At 43.8% G+C, this 25448-nt stretch overlaps 1 protein-coding gene across 1 annotated transcript; it reads left to right on the top strand.

The window, feature by feature from the left end:
* Window positions 1–16581: 16581 nt before the first annotated feature.
* LOC105492986 (small ribosomal subunit protein eS17-like) lies at window positions 16582–16956 on the top strand. The gene has a single exon (XM_011760384.3). It carries the CDS (start codon window positions 16582–16584, stop codon window positions 16954–16956), a length of 375 nt encoding a protein of 124 aa, XP_011758686.2.
* The last annotated feature ends 8492 nt before the right edge of the window (window positions 16957–25448 follow it).

Here is a 25448-nt window from a genome sequence, read left to right as displayed (position 1 = left end):
TGCAGTCATCTGAAAGTGAGGGAGGATCCATTTTGAAGGTCACTCATGTGCTGCTGAAACTTCAGTCCCTCAACATGTGGGTCTCTCCATAGGGTGAGTGATCCAAGACAAATAAGGCATACGAGACAGTGACCAAGATGGAAGCTGCAGTGTCTTCTATAACTTATTTCAGAAGTGGCACACCATCCCTTCTACTGTGTTCCTCTGGTTGGACAGACCAACCCTGATACTGTGTGGGAGAGGACTATAGAAACGTGCGAATACCAGGAGGTAAGGGTTCCTAAGGCCATATTATGGGCTGCCTAACTCAGTCTCCCTCTACAACTTTTGCTTTCTGACCTGTCATACCCTAGCATGACTCCGGGCCTTAATTCAAGTCTATTCCCACAGCCCAGGAGACTTTTTATATATCAAAATCCTATTCATTTTTTAATGCCCAGAATAGTCACCTCCTCCTTGAATCTTTGATTTCTACAGGCAGAATGAATCACTTTTCTCTTTGAACTGACACAGTCCTCTGCTTTCTGTGTTTGGCTCCATCCTGTGCAATAGTTACCTGTTTACATGTTCATCTGCTTTCTAGAGGAGCAGGATCTTTCTTTACTTATTATTTCTATTATATTCACTGAAGAAAACCCAGAATACCAATAAGAACAAAAAAGAGAAAAAACAAAAATGACCTGAAATCTCAGAAATTACCCAGAGACCATCATCCTAGGCCTGGAACCTGGGCCAACACCATGGAGAGAGATACAAATAATGGGGCCTGATAGTCAGAAAGGGGCCAGAGCCCACTGTGCTTTACAGTTCCAGCAGCTAGGCCCTTGCTGGAAGGGCCTCTCGTGTGTGTTCACCAGGACCACGTCTCCTCTTAGGTGCTGCCTGCAGAGGGCTGCTCTAATGGCCTGGCTCACCTGCGATGGGTGCAGTGTGGAAGAAAGAGCACACACAGCCCTGGGATTTCCTGATCTCACATTGACCAGCCTGCAACTGGGAAACTTACTTCAATCCTCAGAGCTGCAGGTTACTTATCTGGAAATCGAGTATCATCTTACCTGCCATTGAGTTTTTGAACAAGGCCTGGCATATCATAGTCACTCAAGTGATAGGTTTCTGTTCCTTTCCTCAGAAAGAAATTATAATAGATGGTTCCTGTTATAGACTGCACATGTGTGTCCCTGCCCAAATTCCTATGTCAAAATCTTAACCTCCAATGTGATGGTATTAGAATGTGGAGTCCTTAGAAGTAATTAGGTCATGAAGGCGGAGCCCTCTTCTAAGAAGAGACATGACAGAGCTTGATCTCATTCTGCTCTCCACCATCTGAGGATACAAGGGAGGGTGGCCATCTACAACCCAAGCACTTCTTGGGCCCTCACCAGACACTGGATCTGCCAGCACCTTGATCTTGGACTTCTCAGCCTCCAGAACTGTGAGAAATAAATGTTTATTGTTTAAGCCACCCATTCTATAGCAAATTGTTACAGTAACCCAAATCGATTAAGACAGAAAATGGTACTAGAAGTGGGGTGCTGCTGTAACAAATACCTGAACATATGGAAGTAGCTGTGGAACTGGGTAATGGGTAGAGGCTGGAAGACTTTTGAGGTACATGCCAGAAAAACCCAATATTGCTGCAAAGGGACATCTGTTGAAGGCTCACAAGGAGAGGAGGAGACCTGTAGAGAAAACGTATTTTTAAGAGAATATTTAAGTTATCATGAGCACAATATTGGTCGAAATATGGATGGTAAAGGCCATTCTGATGAGGTCTCAGATGGAAATGAGGAACACATAGGAAGGACAATGAAGAAAAGTCCATCTTTGTTATAGAGTAGCAAAGAGCTTGGCTGAATTGTGTTCAAATTCTAGTGTTTTGTGGAAAGTAGAACTTGCAAGCAATGATCCTGGCTATTTAGCTGAGCAGATTTTGAAGTAAAATATTGAAGGAGCAGCATGGTGTCTCCTGACTGCTTGTGGTAAAATGCAAGAGGAAAGAAATGACTTAAGGACAGAATTGTTAAGCAAACAGGAACCAGAATTTAAAGATTTGGAAAATTCTCAGCCTTTTCAGAACACAAAAGTGAGAAAGTATGTTCAGAAGAAAACACTAAGGAGGTGGCAAACTGAGCCTTTAATAAGGAGATTAGTGCAGGTGTGAATCATGGACTTAATCAATCATCTCAAAAAACATCAAGAATAGAGATGAGATTATACCAGCAGAAACACTGCCAGCTGGGACTAACAGAAACAGAGAAAACGGGAAGGAACAAGGGAGGGAGGGAAGGAACAAGGGAGGGAGGGAAGGAAGGGAGGGAGGGAGGGAGGGAGGGAGAGAGGGAAGGAAGGGAAAGACATGGGAAGAAGGCCCCCTGAAGATGATTCACAGAACATCTGGCAACTCCCTAGGTTTCAACAGAGTAGAGGGCCTTCAAAAGAAGCCATGACAATGTGCCTCTCAGAGCTTTGCAGCTGACATTGCCACCCCAGTGGGTGTGGAGGACAGATCATCAAGCCAAAGAGGATTATTCTCAAGCCTTAAGACCTCATGGGATTTGCCTTGCTAGGTTTTGGACTTACTGAGGCCCCATCACCCTTTTCTTTTCTCCAACTTCTTACTTCTGGAATGGGGCTATCTATCCTCTGACTATCCAACCATATTGTGCTTTTGAAGCACATTACTTGTTTTGTTTCACAGGTTCACAGATGCAGAGGAATTTTGCCTCAGGATGAATTGCACCTTCAGTCTCACCCAAACCTGATTTAGATAATATTTCAATGAGACTTCAGACTTTAGACCTTAGAGTTGATGCTGCGACCAGTTAAGGCTTTTGGGATTGTTGGAATGGAATGAATGTATTTTGCATGTGAGAAGAACATGAGGTGTGGGGGGCCATGGGCAGAACATTATGGATTGCATGATTTTTATCTCTCCAGAATACATATGTTGAAATTCTAATCCCCAATGTGATGGTATTATGTGGTGGGAATTTTGGGAGGTACTTAGGTTATGAGGGTGGAGGCCTCATGTAAAGGATTAGTGCCCTTATAAGAAGAAACACAAGAGTTTGCTTCCTCTCTCTTCTCTCCACTATGTGAAGACAGAACAAGAAGATGGCCATCTGCAAACCAGGAAGAGAGCCCTCATCAGACACTGGATCTGCCAGCACCTTGATCCTGGACTTCACAGTCTCCAGAACTGTGAGAAATACATATATGTTTTTTAAACCACCCAGTCTGTGGCATTTTGTTATAGCAACCTGAACTAAAACAGCTGCTATTGAACTCTGTTTAGAGCTCCAGATGTCCTGTGCTGGCACTGGGCAGGGTGCTCTCCTGGGCCATTTCATCAACTCAGAGGCCTCACCTTCCACCATGTACTGAAGACCTCAAATCTACATCACAGTGAGACCTCCCCTGAGGTCTAGGCTATTAAGTTGTAAGATCTATAAAAGCTTTCATCACCTCACCTCCCTACTGGCCTTTACTCACCCTTCAAAATGATAATTGTGTTAGTCATTGAAAGATGTGACTGGGATGAGAGTTCAGTATACAGACTCTACAGCTGGACTGCCTGGGTTCTGCCCTGGTTCCACCATTAACTAGCTGGTATCCACGGACAAATTGGTTTCTTCTCAGTGTCTCAGCTCCCTCATCTCTAGAATGAGGGGTAATGACAGTGTCTCCTTCATAGATTGGATATAAGGATTAGATGAGTTTAACAGATGTAAAGTACTTACAACAGTTCTTGGCACATAATAAGCCCTTACTATATCAGGAACTAGCTTATTCTGTGCCTCTTAGTGTTTTAATTTAATTCTCAGAGTAGCCGATGAGGCTTTGAGAGAACTTGCCCATTTCCAGAGCTAAGGCTCTCAACTCCATGCTGTTTTCTTGTCTTAAGGCATAAATACCGTTGAGCCTTGGCCGATCCCTAGCAGAGCCAGGCGTTCCCTTCTCCATGTTGTCACTGTACTCCAGGCTTGCTCACCCTACTGTGGGCTTTGCATCAGCTCTCCACAGCTACTTCTCACCTGTAAAAATCAGGCTTTGTTTGTCTCATTCCTGCCATAGAATGCCTTGTCCAGTTATGTGCAAGCTTTGTACATGTTGTTAAATAAAAGATTCAATAAATGAATTCATAAACATATTCATTGAAATGGCTGCTTTACCTCCTTTCTTCTTGCAAATAGTGTGTAATATGCAACTAACTTTAAATTACTGTTTCATTACAGAAGTATTACATGTTCATCATAGAAAACTTATCTGTTTATATATGCGCGTGCACACACACACACACACACAGAGGTATCTTAAATGTGGCCCTTCCAGAGGCCATGTCCTCATTTTTGAGTCCACACTATAAGGTAACTCACAGTTTTTAAATAAACTTTATTTAAGTATATTTTTAGATTAACAGAAACATTGTAAAGATAGCACAGAGAGTTCCCATATACCCCACACCAAATGTCCCCTATTATTGGCATCTAACATTAGTATGGTACACTTGTCACAATCAATGAACCAATTTTGACAAATTTTTATTAACAGAAGTCTGCACTTCATTCAGATTTTCTGTTTCCTCCTAATGTCTCTTTTCTGTCCCAGAATCCCATCCAGTCTACCACACTCTACTTAGTTGTCATGTCTGCTTAGACTCCTCTTGGCTGTGACAGTTTCTCAGTCTTTTAAGATCTGAAAAAATACCTAGTTGGTTATACAGATCAAGCTATTCTCCCCACCACAGCTCTGGCTGGTGTGCTTTCCCTGAAAGGAATATTCAGATGAAGCTTCTGGAGATTAAACAGGAGTCACAGAACTAGTTGGTGGAAGAACCTGAATTAAACTCTGTATCTCCTGACGTCCCAGTGGTGAGAATGTCCAACCACATGGGAAAGATGGGGCCATGGCTAGGGAAGGAGGGAGACACAGCACAGCTCAGAGTCAGCCCGTGGCAGTGACTTGTTAGCTGGTTAGGCCAATTTTTTGGTGGTTTCTTCTCTCTGTTCTTGCATTAGGTTTTCCAAAGCCAGGGACTATGATCTCTCAGGTGAGAGTTTTTCTCTTACCTTGGCAACTCTCTGCTTTCCTCCGCAATCAGACACTTGCTTTCCATTCCCCACTGTCTAGCCCCTGCCTCTCAACTATGCATTTTCATGGCAATCCTAAGTCTGGGAGATCAAAATTAATACCCTAGCTTGTCCTCGGGCCAGGGTTAACCACATTCGCCACACTCCTTGGTGTCCTCACATACTCGCTTTCTTTTTAAATTGTATTTATTTATTTACTTTTTACTGATCTTCCCCACATTAGGACTCCCTTTCTTTTTAAAATCTCTTTTTATTTATCCTTCCTTTCTCTCTCTCTCCACTCTCCTTTCTGCAGCTCCTCTCTCAACTCTGGACTAGGAGAGAATTGGGAACAAACCAAAAAAAAAAAAAAAGAAAATTTTAAACCTGTCACCTCTGGTCTATTTCTTTCCATCTTCTAAGCTAAATTCCAAATGGGTAATTGCATTAGTCATCTCCCAATCCAGGCTTTCCTGTGGAGCCAGCCCCTGAGCTCCCTCTCCCTCATTCTTTCATGGAGTTGAGGCACAGTTTATAAAAGTCCCCACCCCTAAATTCTTAATCTGTACCCTCTCTGGAACTTATCTCTTCCCAGAGACTAGCTATTCTATTCTTATCTGAAGCTGCAAAGGCTTCTAGAACATAACTTTTCTCCTCGTCTCATCTTGCAGCCAATGAAGGACACAGAAAGCTAGTTGCTACTGCTGCTGCTGCAAGGAAAATGAGTCAGAGAGCACTGGGGGATCCCTGCTGAGAAAGGGGCCAGGGCATGGGCTAAGATGGGATAGAATGTGCCACGGGATTTAGGAAAGTATGGGCTGGATGTGAAATTAGACACAACCAAACTGATTTGCAATGCTGATGATTACAAATGTCAATTTTCCCTAAAAATTTGACATTTTCTCCAGGGTAGCCCTAGCTTTCTGTTCTGCGGACAGGGCCTGGACAATTTCCTTAGGACCATTCATCACATCTTCCTATCAGGCTCCAGCCCCCAAATACACATTGAGATACATGAAGAAGCCACCATCTCTCCCTGGGGAGTTTACCTCTCATTGGACTTCCTTGTTGTATTTTGTATTAGTCTGCTAATAAAGACATGCCCAAGACTGGGGAATTTATAAAGAGAAAGATGTTTAATGGACTCACAGTTTCATATAGCTGGGGAGGCCTCACAATCATGGCCAAAGGCAAAGGAGGAGCAAAGGCATATCTTACATGGTGGCAGGCAAGAGAGCATGTGCAGGGGAAATGCCCTTTTATAAAACCATCAGATCTCGCGAGACTTATTCACTATCATGAGAACAGCACAGGAAAAACCTGTGCCGTGACTCAATTACCTCCTACCGGGTCCCTTCCACAAAACATGGGAATTATGGGAGCTACAATTCAAGATGAGATATGGATGGGGACACAGGAAAACTGTATCATTCCACCCGAGCCCCTCCCAAATATCATATCCTCACATTTCAAAACCAATCATGCCTTCCCAACAGTCCCCCAAAGTTTTAACTCATTTCAGCATTAACTTAAAAGTCCAAGTCCAAAGTCTCATCTGAGACAAGGCAAGTCCCTTCCACCTATGAACCTGTAAAATCAAAAGCAAGTTAGTTACTTCCTAGATACAGTGGGGGTACAGGCATTGGGTAAATACAACTGTTCCAAATGGGAGAAATTGGCCAAAACAAAGGGCTACAGCCCCATACAAGCCCAAAATCCAATGAGGCAGTAACTAAATCTTAAAGCTCTAAAATAATCTCCTTTGACTCCGTGTCTCACATCCAGGTCACACTGATGCAAGAGGTGGGCTCCCACAGCTTTGGGCAGCTCCACCCCTGTGGCTTTGCAGGGTACAGCCCCACTCCTAGTTGCTTTTATGGGCTGGCATTGAGTGTCTGTGGCTTTTCTAGGCACATGGTGCTAGCTGTCTGTGGATCTACCATTCTGGGGTCTGCAGGACAGTGGTCCTCATCTCACAGCTCCACTAGGCAGTGCCCCAGTGGGGACTCTGTGTGGGGGCTCTGACCCCACATTTCCCTTCTGCACTGCCCTAGCAGAGATTCTCCATGAGGGCTCTGCCCCTGTAGCAAACTTCTGCCTGGATATTCAGGTGTTTCCATATATCCTCTGAAATCTAGGCAGAAGTTCCCAAACCTCAGTTCTTGACTTCTGTGCACTGACAGACCCAACACCCTGTGGAAGCTGCCAAAGCTCGGGGCTTGCATGCTCTGAAGCAGTGGCCTGAGCTGTACCTTAGCCCCTTTAAGCCACCGCTAGAGCGGCTGGGATGCAGGGCACCAAGTCCCTAGGCTGCACACAGTAGGGGGGCCCTGCCTGCAAAGGGCCCAGATAATAAGGGAAACAGACCTCTCAATAGAAAAATTATGTGTGTGCAAAAATATGGTGTGTGCTATCATAGATATATTAATAGAATAAAAGGAGAGAAAGGGAGCAACTAATTTTGGGGAAGTCAAGGAAGCCTTCACCAAGGAATTGACATTTTTGCTAAATTGAATAAGTAGGGTATTCTAACACCCATTGGTGTACTGCAAATGAATTCTGGCGTTAACCACCCAGAGACAGTGCAGATCTCATGTGATGGTTAATATTACGTGTCAGTTTAACTGGATTCAGGGCTGCCTAGATGGCTGATGAAGCGTTGTTTCTGGACGTGCCTGTGAGGGTGTGAGTCTGTGGACTGAGAGAGAGGAATATCTGCCCTTAAGGGGGCAGGCACCATCCAATCGTCAGGGGCCCTGGCTGGCACAAGCAGGCAGAAGGGGGATTGTTCTCTCTCTCACTTTCTTTCTCTCTCTCCTTTCTGGGATGGAATGCTTTTTTTCCTCCTGACTTTGGACATAAGACTCAGACTTTTCTGCTTTTGGACTCTGGAACTTGTGCCAGTGGCCTTCTGGGGACAGTCAGGTCTGTAGCCTCAGATGGGGGCCTGCACTGTCTGCTTCCCTGTTCTGAGGCTTCCAGACTTGGACTGAACCATTCATGCTACCAGCTTTGAACTATGCTACTGGCTTCTCCAGTTCTCCAGGTCGCGGACGGCTATTGTGGGATTTCTCCACTTCCATGATTGTGTGAGCCAACTCCCCCTAATAAATCACCTTTCATATATCCCACTGATTCTGTCTCTCTGGAGGACCCTGAGTAATACACCCCACAAATGAAGGGCACAGTCCCCCTCAAGATGGTCTCAACTTCAGACACCAGTCACAAGTTCAGGGGGTCTCCAGGCCACCTACACTTCTGACTAACTAGATATTCAGGGGTTTTCATGACCTGTCAGGTTAGATAATTCACTGGAACGACTCACAGAACTCAAGAAAGTGCTCTACTTCCAATTACAGACACTTACGAGAAAGGATATAGGTCAGGACCAGCCACATGAAGAGACACATGGGGTGAGGGCTGAGAGAGTCCCAGGAACCTGGGAAAAAGACCAGACAAGTCCTTTATTATATGACATAAAGTATGCTGGATAGAAAATTCCATCAAATGATTAAGGATTGCTGGAAGTGAAGATTTGAGGGTCATTGCCCTAAACTGATCAAACCCAAGCTGGAGATTTTCTTGGTCCCCATAGACAGGGCAACAGGTGAGCTTGGCTCCTTTGTCTCTTCTCTCCCCCTTCCTCACTTTTGCATCTCCCCCACCTCTCTTTCCTGTGGTTCCTTTTCATCCGTTCCTTCAATCTTTCCTGCCTGAATTGCTTAAACTATGACACAAAGCCCCAAACCCCAATGGGGCCACCGTTACTTCAGGACAGTCCTCCTTTCTAACTGCCCTCCTCCCAAGGCTGCAAGTCAAATATAACAACCATGAAGTCCCATCACTGTGTCTCACATCAGTTGCCAGAGGTGAAATCATGTGGGGGTTCACAGTATCTCAGATTTTATATTCTTTAAAGCAGTCACCACTTAGAAAGAAAAATCGGGAGCTTTTTATGGTGTCTTTAGAAAGAAGAGGGAAAAATAATGTTCCCTGGGATCTCTGTGATGTTAGCTCTGCCTCACATCACACTCTTCCCATTATCGCTGGATTCATTCTCATCCTCTTCTGGGAGGTGGGAAAGAGACTGTTATTGTTGTTGCCTTACAGGCTTCAGGTTTGCTCCAAAGGCATTGCCATGAAAGAAAGGCCGATTCCTTTGATGGCACACGAACTGGCACGTGTCCTCCTGCTCTCTTTCTCTCTCACTCTACAGGAGGTTAGGGTGTTGGTAGGAAAAAATTATGAAAAGGAGGGGAAGGTTCAAACTATATGTGAATAAAAACAATTTCTCTCCATGAAATAAAGATATGAAATAAAAATGATCATTCTTTCCAGGGACATTGTGAGAACGGGTGGGGAAGGAGGAGGTTTTTTGTTTTTTTTTTTCTTAAGGAGCCCCGGACCTCCGATTTATGTATTCAACAAATGTTTATTGAACACCTACTTTAATGGTTAATTGTAGGTGCCAAACTTGACAAGATTAGGGAATACCTAGAGAACTGGTACAGCATTGTTTCTGGGTGTGTCTATGAGGGTGCTTCCAGAGGAGACCGGCCTGTGAGTCAGTGGACTGAGGGAGGAAGTCTGCCCTCAGTGTACACAGGCACTGTCCAATCAATGGGGACCTGAATAGAACAAAAAGGTAGAGGAAAGGCAAATTATTTCCCCTCCCTTCTGGAGCTGGCACACCCTTCTTCTCCTACCCTTGGACATCAGAACTCCAGGCTTTCTGGCCTTTAGGTCAGCTCAGGACCTGCACCAGTGGCCTCCCCCTGGTTTTCTTGGGCTTTTGGCCTTGGATTGAGAGTGACACCATTGGCTTCCCTGGTTCAGAGGTCTTTAGACTTGGACTAGGTCATGCTACCAGCTTCCCGGGGTCTCTAGCATAGAGGTAGCCTGTCATGGGACTTCTTAGCCTCCATAATCACATGAGCCAATTCCCCTAATCAATCTCCTCTTGTATCTTTCTATGTGTGTCCATAGCCTATTCGTTCTGTCTCTCTGAAGAACTCTGACTAATATACCTGCTCTGTGCCAGGCATTGTACTAGATGCTTAAAATATAGCATGGAATGAAATGGAAAAAGTCCCTGTACTGGTGAAGTTTACATTCCTTTGAGGAAAGACAAACCAATAAATGTGTAATATACTAGGTGGTGATCACTGCTATGAAGAATAGTAGAACTGGTTAAGCAATTAGTGAGTGATGGAAGGGGGTGGATTTTACTAGGGAGCCCAAGGATGGTGTCACTGTAAAGTGATGTTTGAAGTGAATTGAGGGAGTGAGATCACTGAGGAGAGAGAGTTACTAGTGGAGGCAGCAAATGCAAAGGCCTTGAGGTAGGAGTCTTCAACCTCACAGCATTATTCCTCCCCACTTTTTTTAAAACTCTTTGCTTCCAGTTTCCCCATCCTCTTCCTCCTCTTTTTCTAATCTCTTTCCCAACTTTTCTTCCCTCACCTTCCCTTATTTTTTCCCTCTTAACTTAACATCAGTTTTTCTAAGCACTCTCTTATAGTAAGCCTGATCTTGTCCAGAAAATGCTAAATTTTAAGAAAGATGGGTGAGGGAGTGGAGGAAGGAAATGTGTCTCGGTGAGTGACACCCAGGCTACATATCGCTGTTGCATGACCATGGCGTGCTATGTGCTTCAAGAAAGCCCTTCACTGGCTCTGGGCTGCCTGCAGAACAAAGTTGGCTCTTCAAACCATGGGTGCCATGTCCTGTCAGCGACTCTTGCCAGCTCTGAAGAATGTGCACAGTGGACGTGGGATGGAGAGGAAGAGATTATAGAAAGCACATTTCTCTATCTGTCAGCAGCCAAACTGGAAACTCACCAGGACCTGCCAGAAAGATTTCCTGCTTCATGAATTAAAATCAGAATGCTTAACTCTGCTCAGTTCCATCTGTGATAGAGGAGATAGAAGCTGGTTAGCTTATATACAGTTTCGGAAAATGCATTATATTTTATAAAACAAAGTGAAAAATATCTCTTACCAATGTCAGGATTTCTACACCTTCTTCTCATTAACCTTATGCCAAAAGATATGCAATGATAAATTCCCTGGCCCTTTAAAGAATAACTCCCAGTCATTTGTGCAAAGATCAGGTCCGCCACAAATATTAAAGTTTAGGGTGTCTTCAAAGACACTCTTAAAGAGGGAAATGCCTGGTGGAGGTAGTGTCTGCCTCACAACAGAGACTGAAGATGGATTAAGAAACAGTCTCTCTCAAATGTGTTCTCTTCTCCATGATTGAAACTGCCTTTGCGAAATTATGACTGAGGCAGTGAAAGAGATCTAACCTGACTCCATCTTGCTTCTAACCTCCAAGCTGTCCTTGTTCATTCCTGGGCATAGGAGGAACTTAGTTTTTAGCTTTAAACAAAGATGATAACAGCCCTTTCCCCAAACAAGACTGCCTTTGTAGGACTAACATTAGCCACAAGATTAGAAATTATGTTTTAGGAGTCATGCAGCGGGACACTACAAGATTCTGACGCTCCCTAAACTGCTCCTAAGATCAGCGCTTGAGATATTTTGCAGACGCTGCACTTGATGGATCAGCTGATACCAACTAGGTCAATAAACTGGCTCATCTGTTCTTGTGGCCCCCACCCAGGAACTGACTCAGAGCGAGAAGACAGCTTCAACTCCCTATGATTTCATCTCTGACCTGACCAATCAGCATTCCTGGCTCACTAGCTTTCCCTTGACCACCAAGTTGTCCTTAAAAACTCTGATCCCTGAATGCTGGGGAGACTGATTTGAGTAATAATAAAATTCAGGTCTCCTGCACAGTTCGCTCTGTGTGAATTCCTTTTTCTCTATTGCAATTCCCCTGTCTTGATAAATTGGCTCTGCCTAGGCAACAGGCAAGGTTACATTGGGCAGTTACATTCTTATATCCTGAACTTCCCCCTGATGTTGACTCCACTCTATAAGACCCGGACTGAGTCAGGTTATTCCTGCTAGGAATCTCCCCATTGCCTCCTCTGGGGAGCATCTCCCAGCACCACCTGGACGTTATGTCTCTCCTGCAGCCTTTGCCACTTTGTAAGGTAACAATTCATTTCCACTTCAGCCTCCCCTACTAGTCTGCAGGCCCCTCACAGTCAGCCTCATTCATCTCCATATGGTCTTGTCCACTTTGTAGGCACTGAAATGTTAAATGAATGGATGAGCAGGGACTAATTTCAAAGGAGAATGTGTGATCCTACCTGGGTTTTACTTCTGACATTCTCATGTCACTGCAATGGCTTTTCTAGAGACAGTTCTTGACCTTGAAGACTCTTTTGGGCATTTGTGTTTATCCACCTCTTGGCTTCCTCATGATCTTCTCCTTATCTGCATTTGTCTGATTTAGATGAGGAGGTCACTGCTTTGCATCTGTAGAGCACTCAATATATCTAAAAACTGCAAAACCCAACTCTGAGTTTACAGTCAGTAGCAAGCTGTTAACTCCCAGCACGTGGGGAATCATCTGTTAGAGTTGGAACGGTGCCCTGGGAAGTTTTACATTATTTGTGTGTCAAAGAATAGGAAGGAAGAAAAGAAGGGAGGAAGGAGGTTTAAAAAAGAATGGATATTATTTTAAAAGGAAACACTTGCAAAAAATTACTTCATTCCCTCACTCGTGTATTGACTGAACAGGAAACTTCATTGCATGGGTGCATGAAATGATCCTTGAGCCCTCCTTATCACAGACACTGTCCTGGGTATGAGGAGCATAGGAGAGAGCATGCCATCTGTGGTTGTAGGCCTCTCAGTGTTTATGGTCTGGCACCCCTCAGGAGGCTGGGTAATATGCATGGCCCAGGTCACATAGCTGGAATACCTAGCAGCTTTCCCCCTGTTGCCATGGAGACCCTGGAGAGGGGAAGAGGAGCAAAGTCCTTTCTGGTATCTTCCAGCAGCTCCCAGCATCCTTTCGTCTTGGCCTGGGCCTTTTCTTCAGCTGCAAACACCCACATTGGACCTCCAGGAGAGGGAAATGTGCAGCTGACCTCTGGGGGCCCCGGGCTGAGGGTAATATATGCCACAGAGGAGGAGGACGTTGGCGCTGCCTCAAGGCTGCTGAGCAGACCTGCCATGAAGAAAATTATGAGGTGAATTAAACTTTAATTTGATTTTTATTTAGTTTCAGCAACCAGTAAAGACACAGCAATTTCCCCAGCCCTCTTACTGGTTGGAGGAATGCTTTGAGAACATCTGTTTTATTAGCAGCAACAACAATAAAAGCCAATCCTATATTTGCAGAGGGGCTGTCTTCCAAGGCCCTCCAAGTACTTTCGCTGATCTTATCTGTTCTCCTTTCCACAGCAACCCCAGAGAAATTGTATTTACTTGTAATTAAGCTTAACCGCTGACCTCTCCTGCAGCTCTCCCCACTACTGTCTGCTCAACCATTTGCACTGCAGAAAGGAAGACTAGCAAGGTGGAGGTCGGGGGAGGCTTCCGGGAGAAGAAAGAGCAAGATGGTGTCTCTTATTCACTCTTCATCCACCCTTTATTCAACACTTACTGGGGATTCAGTACCAAGTCAGTATAGCACTGTGTTCTGGGTTTTCAGGATTAGGAAGGTGTATAGAGACGTGTAGGCACAGGAAAAATGTGAGAAAACATTTCTAGCTTGCATAGAATTCTGTTTTACTGAAAGAATAGAAAAATATAGAAATTTCCTATGTTTTCCCTAAATCCCTTCTTTTTTCTGTTCATTTGCTCAGATGCCTAAATTATTATTATTATTTTTAAAAAGACATAATTATCCTAATTACTTGACAGAAATTCACTATACTTTAAGTACTAAAAGTGATGCTGCTTTAAATTCTACAAGCCCAATGGATAAACAAAATATGGTATATTCATGTAATGGAAGATTATTCTGCCAGGAAGAGGAATAAAATACTAAATGAAATACTACATTGTGGGTGAAGTTTGAAAACCTTATGTTAAGTGAAAGAAGCCAGTCATAAATGACAACATATTGTATGATTCCACTTATGTGAAATGTCCAAAGCGTGCAAATTCATTGAGACAGGGAGTAAAAGTGGTTGCCAAGGTTTGGGAGGAGAGATGAATGGGGAATAACAGCTGATGGGCTTAGAGTTCCTTCTATGGGTGATAAAAATATTCTGGAATTACCTAGTGGTGATAGTTGTACAACCTTGGAGTATATTAATCAAAGTGTGCCCAGCCCTTTGTGAAGATGACTTTTTATTACCATTTTGAATCTGTTCCCCGTTAACAACACATATAATCAAAAAGTCATTAGATTAATGTGATGTTTATTAAGAATGTGTAATAGCATGAATAAATGCTTCTTATAACATGAACTTTAAAAAGTGGGTTATAATGTTGGGTTGCAGTGTGCACATAACCACTGAATTGCACCATTTAAATAGGTGAATTTTGTACTACGTAAATTATATCTCAATAAAGCTTTAGAAAACATTCTACAGACCTGGTAGCAGAGTGTAATCTCAGGGTGGAGGTCACTCAGAAATTTAATTCCAGACACTTCACAGTCTGTGTAAGGGATTTGGGATGCCTCACTATTCTTTGAGATAGGAAACAACAAGGGTGTGGTGATGGGAAAAATCCTGAAAATGAGGCAATGATGAGCAAAGTAAGAGACGGTTGGCATAGCATGACACTGAGCCTTCATGCACACTGGAAGCATGTTTGTACATGGATCAGCAATACATATGCAGTGAGTGAGGGTACACGTGTATTGCCAGACAAGTAATACATATGGAGACCTGGGGGTTGGGTAGAAATGAGGATCAGCAATGTAGAGGAGTTCTTCACTGGGTTGATGAAATAATAATGCACCACGGTTGGGCATGGTGGCTCACATCTGTAATCCCAGCACTTTGGGAGGCCATGGCAGGTGGATCACCTGAGGTCAGGAGTTCGAGACCAGCCTCAGCCAGCATGGTGAAACCTCATCTCTACTAAAAATACAAAAATCAGCCAGGTGTGATGGTGGATACCTGTAATCTCAGCTACTCAGGAGGCTGAGGCAGGAGAATGGCTTTAACCCGGGAGGTGGAGGTTGTAGTGAGCCAATATCATGCCACTGCACTCCAGCCTGGGTGACACAGAGGGACTCCACCTCAAAAAAAAAAAAAAAAGAAAAAAAAAGAAAAGCACCACAACGGAGGAGTTCAATTGCTTTCGAAGGTTATTAAAATATGGCAGAAAAGATTCTTAGAGCAGATACTGGAGAGATAAACCATCAAAAGAATAATGTAAGACAAAATGGAATCAAGACTAATGTGTTTTCCAAGTTATAAGTCAATAGGGAAGTGTAGTCACTTTTTTAAAAAATTAAAATTTTTTTTCTATTAAAGAATATTATATAAATTAAAAATATAAACAAATGCATTTATTTCTATTGTTTTTCCTAGTCCTAGACCTTTTGTTGTATTTTTAAAGTTATATGTACACTGTAACCCAACATTGTAACCCACTTTTTTCAGTTCATATTATAAGCAGCATTTATTCATGTCATTACATATTCTTAATAAACATCACATTAATTGGGTGACTTTTTCATTGTGTGTGCTGTTAGAGGGGAGCAGATTCAAAATGACTGGTAATTAAAAAGTCATTTTTACAAAGAGCTAGGCAAACTTTGATTAATCTGAATGCTTAGAGAATTAATTCTTCTTTATAAAATAAATCTCAACCTTAAAAACTATGCCACATTCTAGCCAGGGAGACAGGAAATACAATTAAAAAGCTGAACAGCGCAGAGGCAGAATTATTATCTTTTCCTCACCAGTCTCTCAGCAATGATTTAAAAAAAAATATTCTCAGGACGAGGGCAGATACAGGCTGGAACAAAGGAGTCAATTGAATTGTTGAATGGGGTTGTTGAAACTCAGAGCTGAAACAATAGTCTTGAAAGACAAGGTACCAGAGAGTGGAAAGGTTTTTTAAATTCCAAAAGCTGGCTTTGAGCATCAAAAGCCGAAGCTGGAAGGAAGCTGGGCATAAAATTTATCCACAAACCACAGAATAGGTAGGAACATACAACAAACTCGGCTACCTCCTGAGACCTGTTTATTACTGAGATAAGAAGCCTATTCCAGAATGTAAATCAACTTTATCACTATGAACACTGTTTCGTTCAGTTGGCACTATTGCTGTTTTTTTTTGTTGTTGTTGTTGGTTTGTTGTTTTTTTTTTTTAGCAAGACTTTCTTGATGAAGGAAGCAATACGGTGATTTACGTGCTGACACCAACCAGACTTAGCTTGTTGCCAACCAGCACTTTGAGTAGCTCTGATGTAAGAGATAGTTTTACATTCCAAAAGGGGAGGGACCCAAGAGTTGGGAAAGGAAAGCAGGAAAGTAAGATATTGATATTGTTGGGCTTCCCTGTGAGAATGTTCAGAGTCCTAACCCCTCTCCCCCTACCCCGTTGACTTCATGCCAGCAGTGGGGTGTAGAAAATGTGTTAGAAACCTCTGATAGGGCCTCTTTTACCAAGGACCCGCCAACATGGGCCGCGTTCACACCCAAACCATGAAGAAGGCAGTCCGGGTCATCATAGAAAAGTACTACACGTGCCTGGGCAACGACTGCCACACGGACAAGCACGTGTGTGAGGAGATCACCATTATCTCCAGCAAGAAGCTCCACAACAAGATAGCAGGCTATGTCACGCATCTGATGAAGTGGATTCGGAGGGAGGCAGTAAGAGGTATCTCCATCAAGCTGCAGGAGGAGGAGGGAGAAAAAAGAGACAATCATGTTCCCGAGGTCTCAGCCCTGGATCAGGAGATCATTGAAGTAGATCCTGATGCTAAGAAAATGCTTTTGGACTCCAGCATTTGGCAGTCTGTCCAACCTGCAGGTCAGTCAGCCTACAGGTGACATGACTTTCAAAATGCCTCAGGGATCTGTTTGAATCTTTCTGCAATACTGTAATATTTTCAAGAAACCTAGGACAACGGCACAAAACAAACGAACAAAAATAAACCTCTGATTGGTTTGGTGGGGTTAGGGCCTGAGGCAAGAGGGCACTCGTGCCTTGCTCCCCAAGCTGTAGCGTAGGCAGACAGTGAGGCCCTTAGAGAGGCACACACGATGTCAGAGCAATAGTCACTGTAGCTCCATGAGTTACTCGAGGACTGCCTCACAGTGTCCCAGCAGCCTGAGGTCCAGAGATCTGATGCGGAGAAGGGAGAAACATTGTGAGCGGGCTAGAAACCTTAGAGGTCTTGGGTTAAGATGAGGACGAGGCAGACTGGCTTGCCTCATGTTCAGAAGCCTTGGCAGTGTTGCAGGCGTCTGTTACTGGAAAGGGGTCTCGATCCAGACCCCAAGAGAGGGTTCTTGGATCTTGTGCAAGAAAGAATTCGAGGCAAATCCATAAAGTGAAAGCAAGTTTATTAAGAAGGTAAAGGAATAAAAGAATGACTAATCCATAGGCAGAGCAGCCCTGAGGTCTGCTGGTTGGCTGTTTCTTGATTATATGCTAAACAGGGGTGGACTTTTCATGAGTTTTCCGGGAAGGGTGAGCAATTCCTGGAACTGAGAGTTCCACCCCTTTTTAGACCATATAGGGTAGCTTCTGGGCATTGGCATGGCATTTATTAACTGTCAAGGTGCTGGTGTGATTGTCTTGTAGCATGCAAATGCATTATAATTAGTGTATAATGAGCAGTGAGGACGACTAGAGGTCACTTTCATCATCATCTTGGGTTTGGTAGGTTTTGGCCGGCTTCTCTACTACATCCTTCTATCAGCAACGTCTTTGTGACCTGTACCTTGTGCTTACCTCCTATCTCATCCAGTGAGTAAGAATGCCTAACCTCCTGGGAATGCAGCCCAGTAGGTCTCAGCCTTATTTTACCCAGCCCCTATTCAAGATGGAGTCGCTCTGGTTCACGTGCCTCTGACACATCCACCACAAAGGTAGAGAGGAAAGAGCCACGTGGCTGTGATGGCTTGCAGATGAGAAGACAGCCCTGGGACAAAGGTAACTTCCAGTGCCTCTCTTTGTTATGGGGCACTTAACTGCTCTTGGCCAGGCACTGTGGCTCACGCCTGTAATCCCAGCATTTGGGAGGCTGAGGTGGTCAGATCATTTGAGGTCAGGAGTTTGAGACCAGCCTAGCCAACATGGTGAAACCCCATCTCTACTAAAAATACAAAAATGAGCTGGGCGTGGTGGCGCATGCCGGTATTCCCAGCTACTTGGTAGGCTGAGGTGGGAGAATCACTTGAACCTGGGAGGCGGAGGTTGCAGTGATCTGAGATCTTGCCATTGCACTCTGTAGCCCGGGTGACAGAGTGAGACTTCATCTCAAAACAAAAACAACCAAAAAAAAACTATTCTTTTTACCCACTTCATTACCCGAAACTTAGATGTACTGTCCCATCCCTATCCCAAGGGGTGGAACTTGGAATTAACCAAGTATTCTCTCCTCAAAAAATGGGGGAGAGCTACACTCAAAGTGAGTTGAATGGACAACATTAAATTTTCTACTATTGGTGGAAGTGGGGGCTTGAGAGTTAAGTTAGTTATGAGGAAATAAATATATATTTCTGCACTTTTTAGGTTGTGATCCTTTCAGTTAGGATAGGCTAGATTATGCTGCAGTATCAGATAATCCCCAACTCTCAGGCATATAACATATCTACCATGGGGCAGCTGAGGCTTGGTTTGAAATCATCCTCACTTCAAGACCTATGCTGATGGAGCTGGAACTTGCCTTTTTGCAGAAGGAAAGAGAGCTCTGGAGAGTCTCCTGTTAGTGATTAAATGCCCCAGTTCAGAGGTGACACACATCACTTCTATTATTTCCACTCACAACATACTGACTTGTATCAGCCACAGTGTCCCACTCAGGAGGGGGCTGGAAAATATTGTCTTTCTCTATGTTCAGAAGGTGGCAATCCAAAAATATTTGATAAACAGTGCTAATGACTACCCTAGTAGCTGTAAAAGTCTTACCCATTTCATTATTTAGGACTTCAGAACAAAAACAAAACAAACAAACAAAAAAGCAAGATATATAAAGTGCTGTGGTTTAGATGTGGTTTGTCTCTGGCAAAACTCATGCTGAAATCTAATTGCCAATGTAGCAGTGTTGGGAGATGGTGCCTTTAAAAGGTGATTAGGTGGTTAAGATAGGTTAATGTATTTCTCCCAAGACAGGGTTAGTTCTACTGGGAATGGATTAGTTCCCACTAGTGTGGTTTGTTACAAAGCAGAGTTGACTCTCATGTTTTGCCCTCTTTGAACACACCCACTTGCCTTTCTGCTTCTCTGCCATGTGTGACACAGCACGTGGCCCTCACCAAAAGCAGAGCAGATGCCAATGCCATGCTCTTGGACTTTCCAGCCGTCAGAAATGTGAGCCAAATAAACCTCTTTTCTTTTTTTTTTATTTTATTTATTTATTTGTTTATTTATTTTAAGATGGAGTCCTGCTCTGCCGCCCAGGCTGGAGTGCAGTGGCGCGATCTCGGCTCACTGCAAGCTCCACCTCCCAGGTTCACACCATTCTCCTGCCTCAGCCTCTGGAGTAGCTGGGACTACAGGTGCCCACCACCAAGCCCGGCTAATTTTTTGTATTTTTAGTAGAGACGGGGTTTCACCCTGTTAGCCAGGATGGTCTCGATTTCCTGACCTTGTGATCCTCCCGCCTCGGCCTCCCAAAGTGCTGGAATTACAGGCAAAAGCCACTGTGCCCAGCCTCTTTTCTTTTTAAATTACATTCTCAGATATTCTGTTATGGCAACACATGACAAAACTTAGGCATATAGAATAGCTCTGTAGAGCATAGAACCTGGGGTTGAGTTTTGACTCACTTGTAAATGGAGGTATGCTCTTAGCTAGCTTACTTAACCTCTTTGACATTTAGAGTTTCCCCAGGGTTGGTATAAAAAGTATATGAAATAACTTCCTGGCACACGGAAGTGACACAATAAATAGCTATTATTTTTATCTTTTTTTGTTATCATTTGTTTCTTTTCCTGATAGTTTATTGTCCTAATTAAGTCAGAGTGCTGGTTAGTGGGGTTCCAGCTAATTAAAGTCTTTTTTTCTTTTTTAAGTTTATCTTGGCTGGGCGTGGTGGCTCATACCTGTAATCCCAGCACTTTGGGAGGCCAAGGTGTGTGGATCACTTGAGGTCAGGAGTTCAAGACGAGCCTGGCCAACTTGTCTCTACTAAAAATACAAAAATTAGCTGGGTATGGTGGTGCATGCCTGTAATCCCAGCTACTCAGGAGGCTGAGGCAGGAGAACTGCTTGAACCCAGGAGGTGGAAGTTGCAGTGAGCCGAGACCATGCCGCTGCACTCCATCCTGGGAGACAGAGAGAGACTCTGTCTCAAAACAAAACAAAACAGACAAAAAGTTTATCTTAAAAAATATACAGTCAGACATTTATATTCAGCCAACCACATATATTTACAGCAGTGGCCCTCTGGGCTCATTTTGAATGATGGATATCTCATCCCCCATCCTAGAATGTCCCTGTACCATCAGAAACAGTGGTCGGTGACTGAGGAGTGGTCTACATTTGGTTTTGTGTGCTATGTGGTTGGTAGTAAATGGAAATTATTGCTTCTCCTGCCCTACCCAAACCCACAACTAACAAATGTGAAATTAAGGGGAAAGTAAATAACAGAGAGAGCTGTGAGGGAAGTACAGCAAGAGCACAGGCCCCTGCAACCTCCATGGTGTTAACCCTACACCAGCATCAGTGGGATTCACAGCTGACACTGTCAGGATTTCCATGAAAAAATGGACCTGCCACCTCTTCAGAACAAACCCAGACAGTCCATGTCCCGTGTTTTGGTTTAGGATGTGGAAAGGTGCCCACCAGAACCTGGAAATGGCAAGACTGCCCATTTCCGCTTCTGCTAGTGTACTCTGGGGTTTCAGCATGGACTAAGGGGCAGAGGGGAATAGAGGGCTTGCTTTCTCCCCAGCTGTCTTTCAACATAGCTCTCTCCTCTTCTCCAACCACTTCCCTCTCCCACTCCGACTCTAGGCCTCCACCAGGGAGGTGGAGGAAACCATGGGCCCCCGACCCAGAGAAGGGTTCAGGCACCTCCTTTAATGTGCCCTTGCCTTCTCAAAGAAGAGGTTTGGATTTGGGCAGCAATGCAAGGAACACTTCTGGAAGGCACACTTCTCCCAGAGTCTGAGTGTGTGTGTGTGTGTGTGTGTGTGTGTGTGTGTGTATGTGTGTGTGTAGACAAACCCTGTGTTCTATTTAATCACTGAGGACCAAGTATTATAGTTGTACACAAGATACTAGACACTGTGTAAAAGTAACCTTGAAGGTGAATAGGCTTGGCCTGAAGCAAAGTGATGTTTTGTGTAGAGGGTTACTGCTGTTTCAGGATATCCCTTGCCAAGCCCGATTATGTTGTAAATTGAACTCCGACAGAGAAGGAGGACACTTTGTGAGGTTAGTTGTGTCATCAGATCACCCATCCTCCAAACCACCCCAGGAATAAAATAAAACAGAGGCACAGAAGATTTTTTTTCTATAGACCAATCCCCAGTGCACATTCTGCAGAGGGAATAAAAAGTGTCCTTCAAGGAAGGACAGCCTCAGAAATTGCGTTCTCTTTTAAAATTAATTTAAAAATCCACTGGCAAAGGTGGGGAGAAAATCCTTTAGCATACCTTACAAAGCACAGGGTAAGGTCAACCATAAATAGCAGAGTCCCTCTCCTAACTTAGTTGGAAGGAAGGGTGAGACTGAGAGGGCGAGGCAGAGAAAGACACATGGGATAAAAGAAAAATTTCACAGAAAAGGGACAGCTGAATGCTGAAATAAATTAGACATACTTGCAGAATGGGAGTTTGGACTTCCCATAGGGCACAGATGTCCTTGGTGAATCCTGTCTGGAAATGATGTTGGAAAGGTGAGATTCCAGCCTGCACAGAGGTTCTCTGCCTCCTACAGCAGCAGAGCAGAACCAGGGACAATTCCTTAGGTTTACAAGGTAAAGCCTGGAGTGAGCAACTGTTAATCAGGAAACCAGCACCAGGGTTGACCAGCAGCCTTGGAAATTGTCTGGGCCAGGGTGAAATTGTGTGTGTGTGTGTGTGTGTGCACGCATGCATGTGATTATTCATAGATACATGACAAGGTAGGGAGGGGCTGAAAAGTCCTTGATACCAGAAATGGAACCTGGGGCAGGCCCAGGTAAGGCTCACTGCCCCCCAGTCCCACTGAGGCCCTATTTTGAAGGTATGGGAAAAGGGAGAGGTGTATAGAAAGCTATTTTTCTGACCTGCCCGTTCAGGGTAATGAAATGCTGCATGTCATTTAGTTGGGTCCAGTTGGATCTGGTGTCTCTCCCTATACTATCTAAAGGCCTTTGTTCACCTGTGACTTTATGGAGATGGCAAAATGATTCATTGAGAGTGACTGTACCCACACTATTGAGACCTGTGACCTGATGGCAATTTGTATAATGTGACTACAAGCATCGAATTAAATAAATAAATGTATTGTTTTATTACAATGATGGTTTGAAATGTCACCATTTTTTTCTGACTACAAAATTAACCTCTGTTCTTCAGCATGGCTTAATGGCAATCTTCACTTTCTTCTCCATCAGGGTAAGCAGGACAGGCCAGGGGTAGACAAGAGCCCATCACTAACCTGGTGTACATGGCCTCTATCTTTTTTGGTTAGGTGTTTCTGCATCACTTTCTGATTCTCTGTGGCACCCTGAGCTTATCTATGTTCTGATTCTGTGTAGCAATGATCACTCCCTCATCTAGAGACTTGGTTGACTGTAGACTGACGTGAGAATTCTTGGGAAACACGAGGCAGCACTTCAGGGCCCTGTGTCTACTGTGACGCAAAGGAGAAGGGAGAGATGCTCCTCACATGCCTTTTTGTGCAGAACATGTCAAGTTAGAGGTAACAGCAAGTGAGGCCCTGCATTGGCACTTGGAGATCCAGGGCATCCAGAGGGCCTGGAGTTGTGCCCAAAACCCTGGCTCCAGCTGGAGAAGCAGCAGGAAGAGGCCCAGCAGCAGAAGGTTGCCCTTGGCATGGACAGGACCACCTTCAGTGCCAGCCCTTCCTTGCTTCACAAGGAAGCAATAGATAGAATTGAAGGAAGTTGTGGTTTAAACATATGTGTACCTCCAGAATTCATATGCTGGAACCTAATAACCAATGTGATAGTATTAAGTAGTGGGGGCTTTCCGAGAATGATTAAGTTCTGAGGACTCTGCCCTCATGGGTTAGTGCTCTCATAAAAGCAGTTGAAGGGAGAACCCTAGTGCCTCTTGTCCTTCCATCTCTTCTGCTATGTGAAGACACAGCAGCAATATTCCAAGATTCCAAAATCTTGGAAACAGAAAGCACCCCCCACCAGACACTGAATCTGCTGGCACATTGATCTTGGACTTCCCAGCCTCCAGAACTGTGAGAAATAGATTTCTGTTCTTTATAAATTACTGAGTCTCAGGTATTTTATTATAGCAGCACAAACGGACTAAGACAGGAGTGAAACAGGGAGGACAATGGCAGGAAGAGCTGAGAGACCTCTTCATTAGCACACAAGAACTCCTTGGTACCTCCCCTAAATAACTGGTGGGGTAGGGGTGGCTGTGGGGGGTGGGGGGTGAAGCAAGGAAAGATGGAAGGCCCACAATAGCTGGTTCAAGCTGGAGCCAGAGAAATAATGCTTATGTCTGTTCACGTGACCTGTCTTAGTGCTCCGATACACAGACTATCACTTCAGGGCTTTTATATAAAATATGTAACAAAAATATTCAATTCTCCCTGTTCGCAATTATTTTAGGCCCACCATTTACATGTAGAGTCTTCCTCCACTATGTTTTATAGATTGTAGAAACATAAAGTAAAGATGTGGAGCCAACAGGGATGCATTCAGAACAGACCTGGGTCTGGCCATTACCCACAGATGCTGTGCAAAATTAATCTTACCAGGGTCTCAGGGGTGATCAGACTCAGTGGCGCTGGTCCACACTTAGGAAGCTCATAAAATACAGATGTAAAAACAAAGATGCTCATTTATTAATGCACATTGAGATTTATATTCACCAAGGTGACCAGGTACGCATGACCCTTGGACTACAATTTCTCTCTCTGATGGAAAACGACTGAGGAAGCTCATTTATAATCAGGAGCATTTCAGGTGAGTGTAAAAGCGGAACAAGAATTGGTTATGGGATTCACCTGTTACTGGCAGCCGGCTGAGCTAGCCCGAGGCATCTGTCTCCACGGTGGGGACATGCATGCAGGTCAGAATGGAGAAGGGACATCATCTCTAATGGGCTGTGCTAAGTTGGGCACACCCCATGCTTGCTTCTGTTGCTCTTTTATTTCCAATTCCCCACCTGCCTACCACATTACTTCGCGAGGAAGGCAAACTAATGCTCCAAAAGACGGTGCTATCCCAGTCACTAAAATATAACGTAGCAACTGATCAATTCACCGAATAACCAATTTACCAAATTACTGATTCACCAAAACCTTGATTCTATTAATTGCCTATGGAGCTTATAACAGATTGTTTGTATGAAATTGCTTCAATAGTCTTTGAAGATTTATTTTCCGTTTTTGTTTGGTGTGGCTCACAGGAACTGCTTCACCTCATCTCTCTCCCTGAGAATTTATCAGGGCAGCTTATTTGAATGTTCATTTCATGTTTTTCACCTTTTAGGGCCTTGCACTTCTTGTACAGCATTTTATATGTGAATGGGGGAGCTTGCCCTTCAACACAGATTATGACCTTCTCTAGTTTTGAGGCTTTATGCCTAACTTGGATTTTAGCCGCATTCCTAAATTTGTGTATAGACCCCACTTCATAGAAAGAATTTTTGCTAGTTTCCACATATTTTGTGGATACATAAAAATTGACATGCAGACAAAAACTTCGTTCAAAAGACTGACAAAGTCAGCACAAATAGGGAAGGGCAAATTGATATAAAACTGTTTAAAGGGCAAACTCTTCTTTCATGTACATGATATCAAATGAAAGAGTCTGAAATTTGAAACATGCACAAAATATTTATTTGATTGAGCTTATTCACAAAGCCATGATTAAGAGTAATAGGGAAGGCAGTTGGTTATATGTACTGGCAGAGAGAAATCTACCTTATTTTTCATAAATTCCTTGACATTCGAGATGTGCAAAATGCACAACATTTGAAACACCCAGGATCTTCTCATTACTTAATGACAGACCAAAAGTGCCAAATACACTAGGATTTGGCCAGCCACAGTGACTCAATGGTAGCAAATTGGCTTATGGTGAAATTGCTACAGTTCTAGACATGGCTTAAAGTACTAAATTTGGCAGTTTTGGGTGAATTAATCTTTCAGCAAGTTAATGTTTGACACATTG

The sequence above is a fragment of the Macaca nemestrina genome, chromosome 1 (assembly GCF_043159975.1).
Source record: "Macaca nemestrina isolate mMacNem1 chromosome 1, mMacNem.hap1, whole genome shotgun sequence".
NCBI classification, from domain to species: domain Eukaryota; kingdom Metazoa; phylum Chordata; class Mammalia; order Primates; family Cercopithecidae; genus Macaca; species Macaca nemestrina.
This window is presented reverse-complemented; position numbering and strand designations above follow the sequence as displayed.

Bases quoted from the DNA above. Each gene is read 5' to 3' on its own strand.
- LOC105492986 (XM_011760384.3), top strand. From the start codon at position 16,582: ATGGGCCGCGTTCACACCCAAACCATGAAGAAGGCAGTCCGGGTCATC.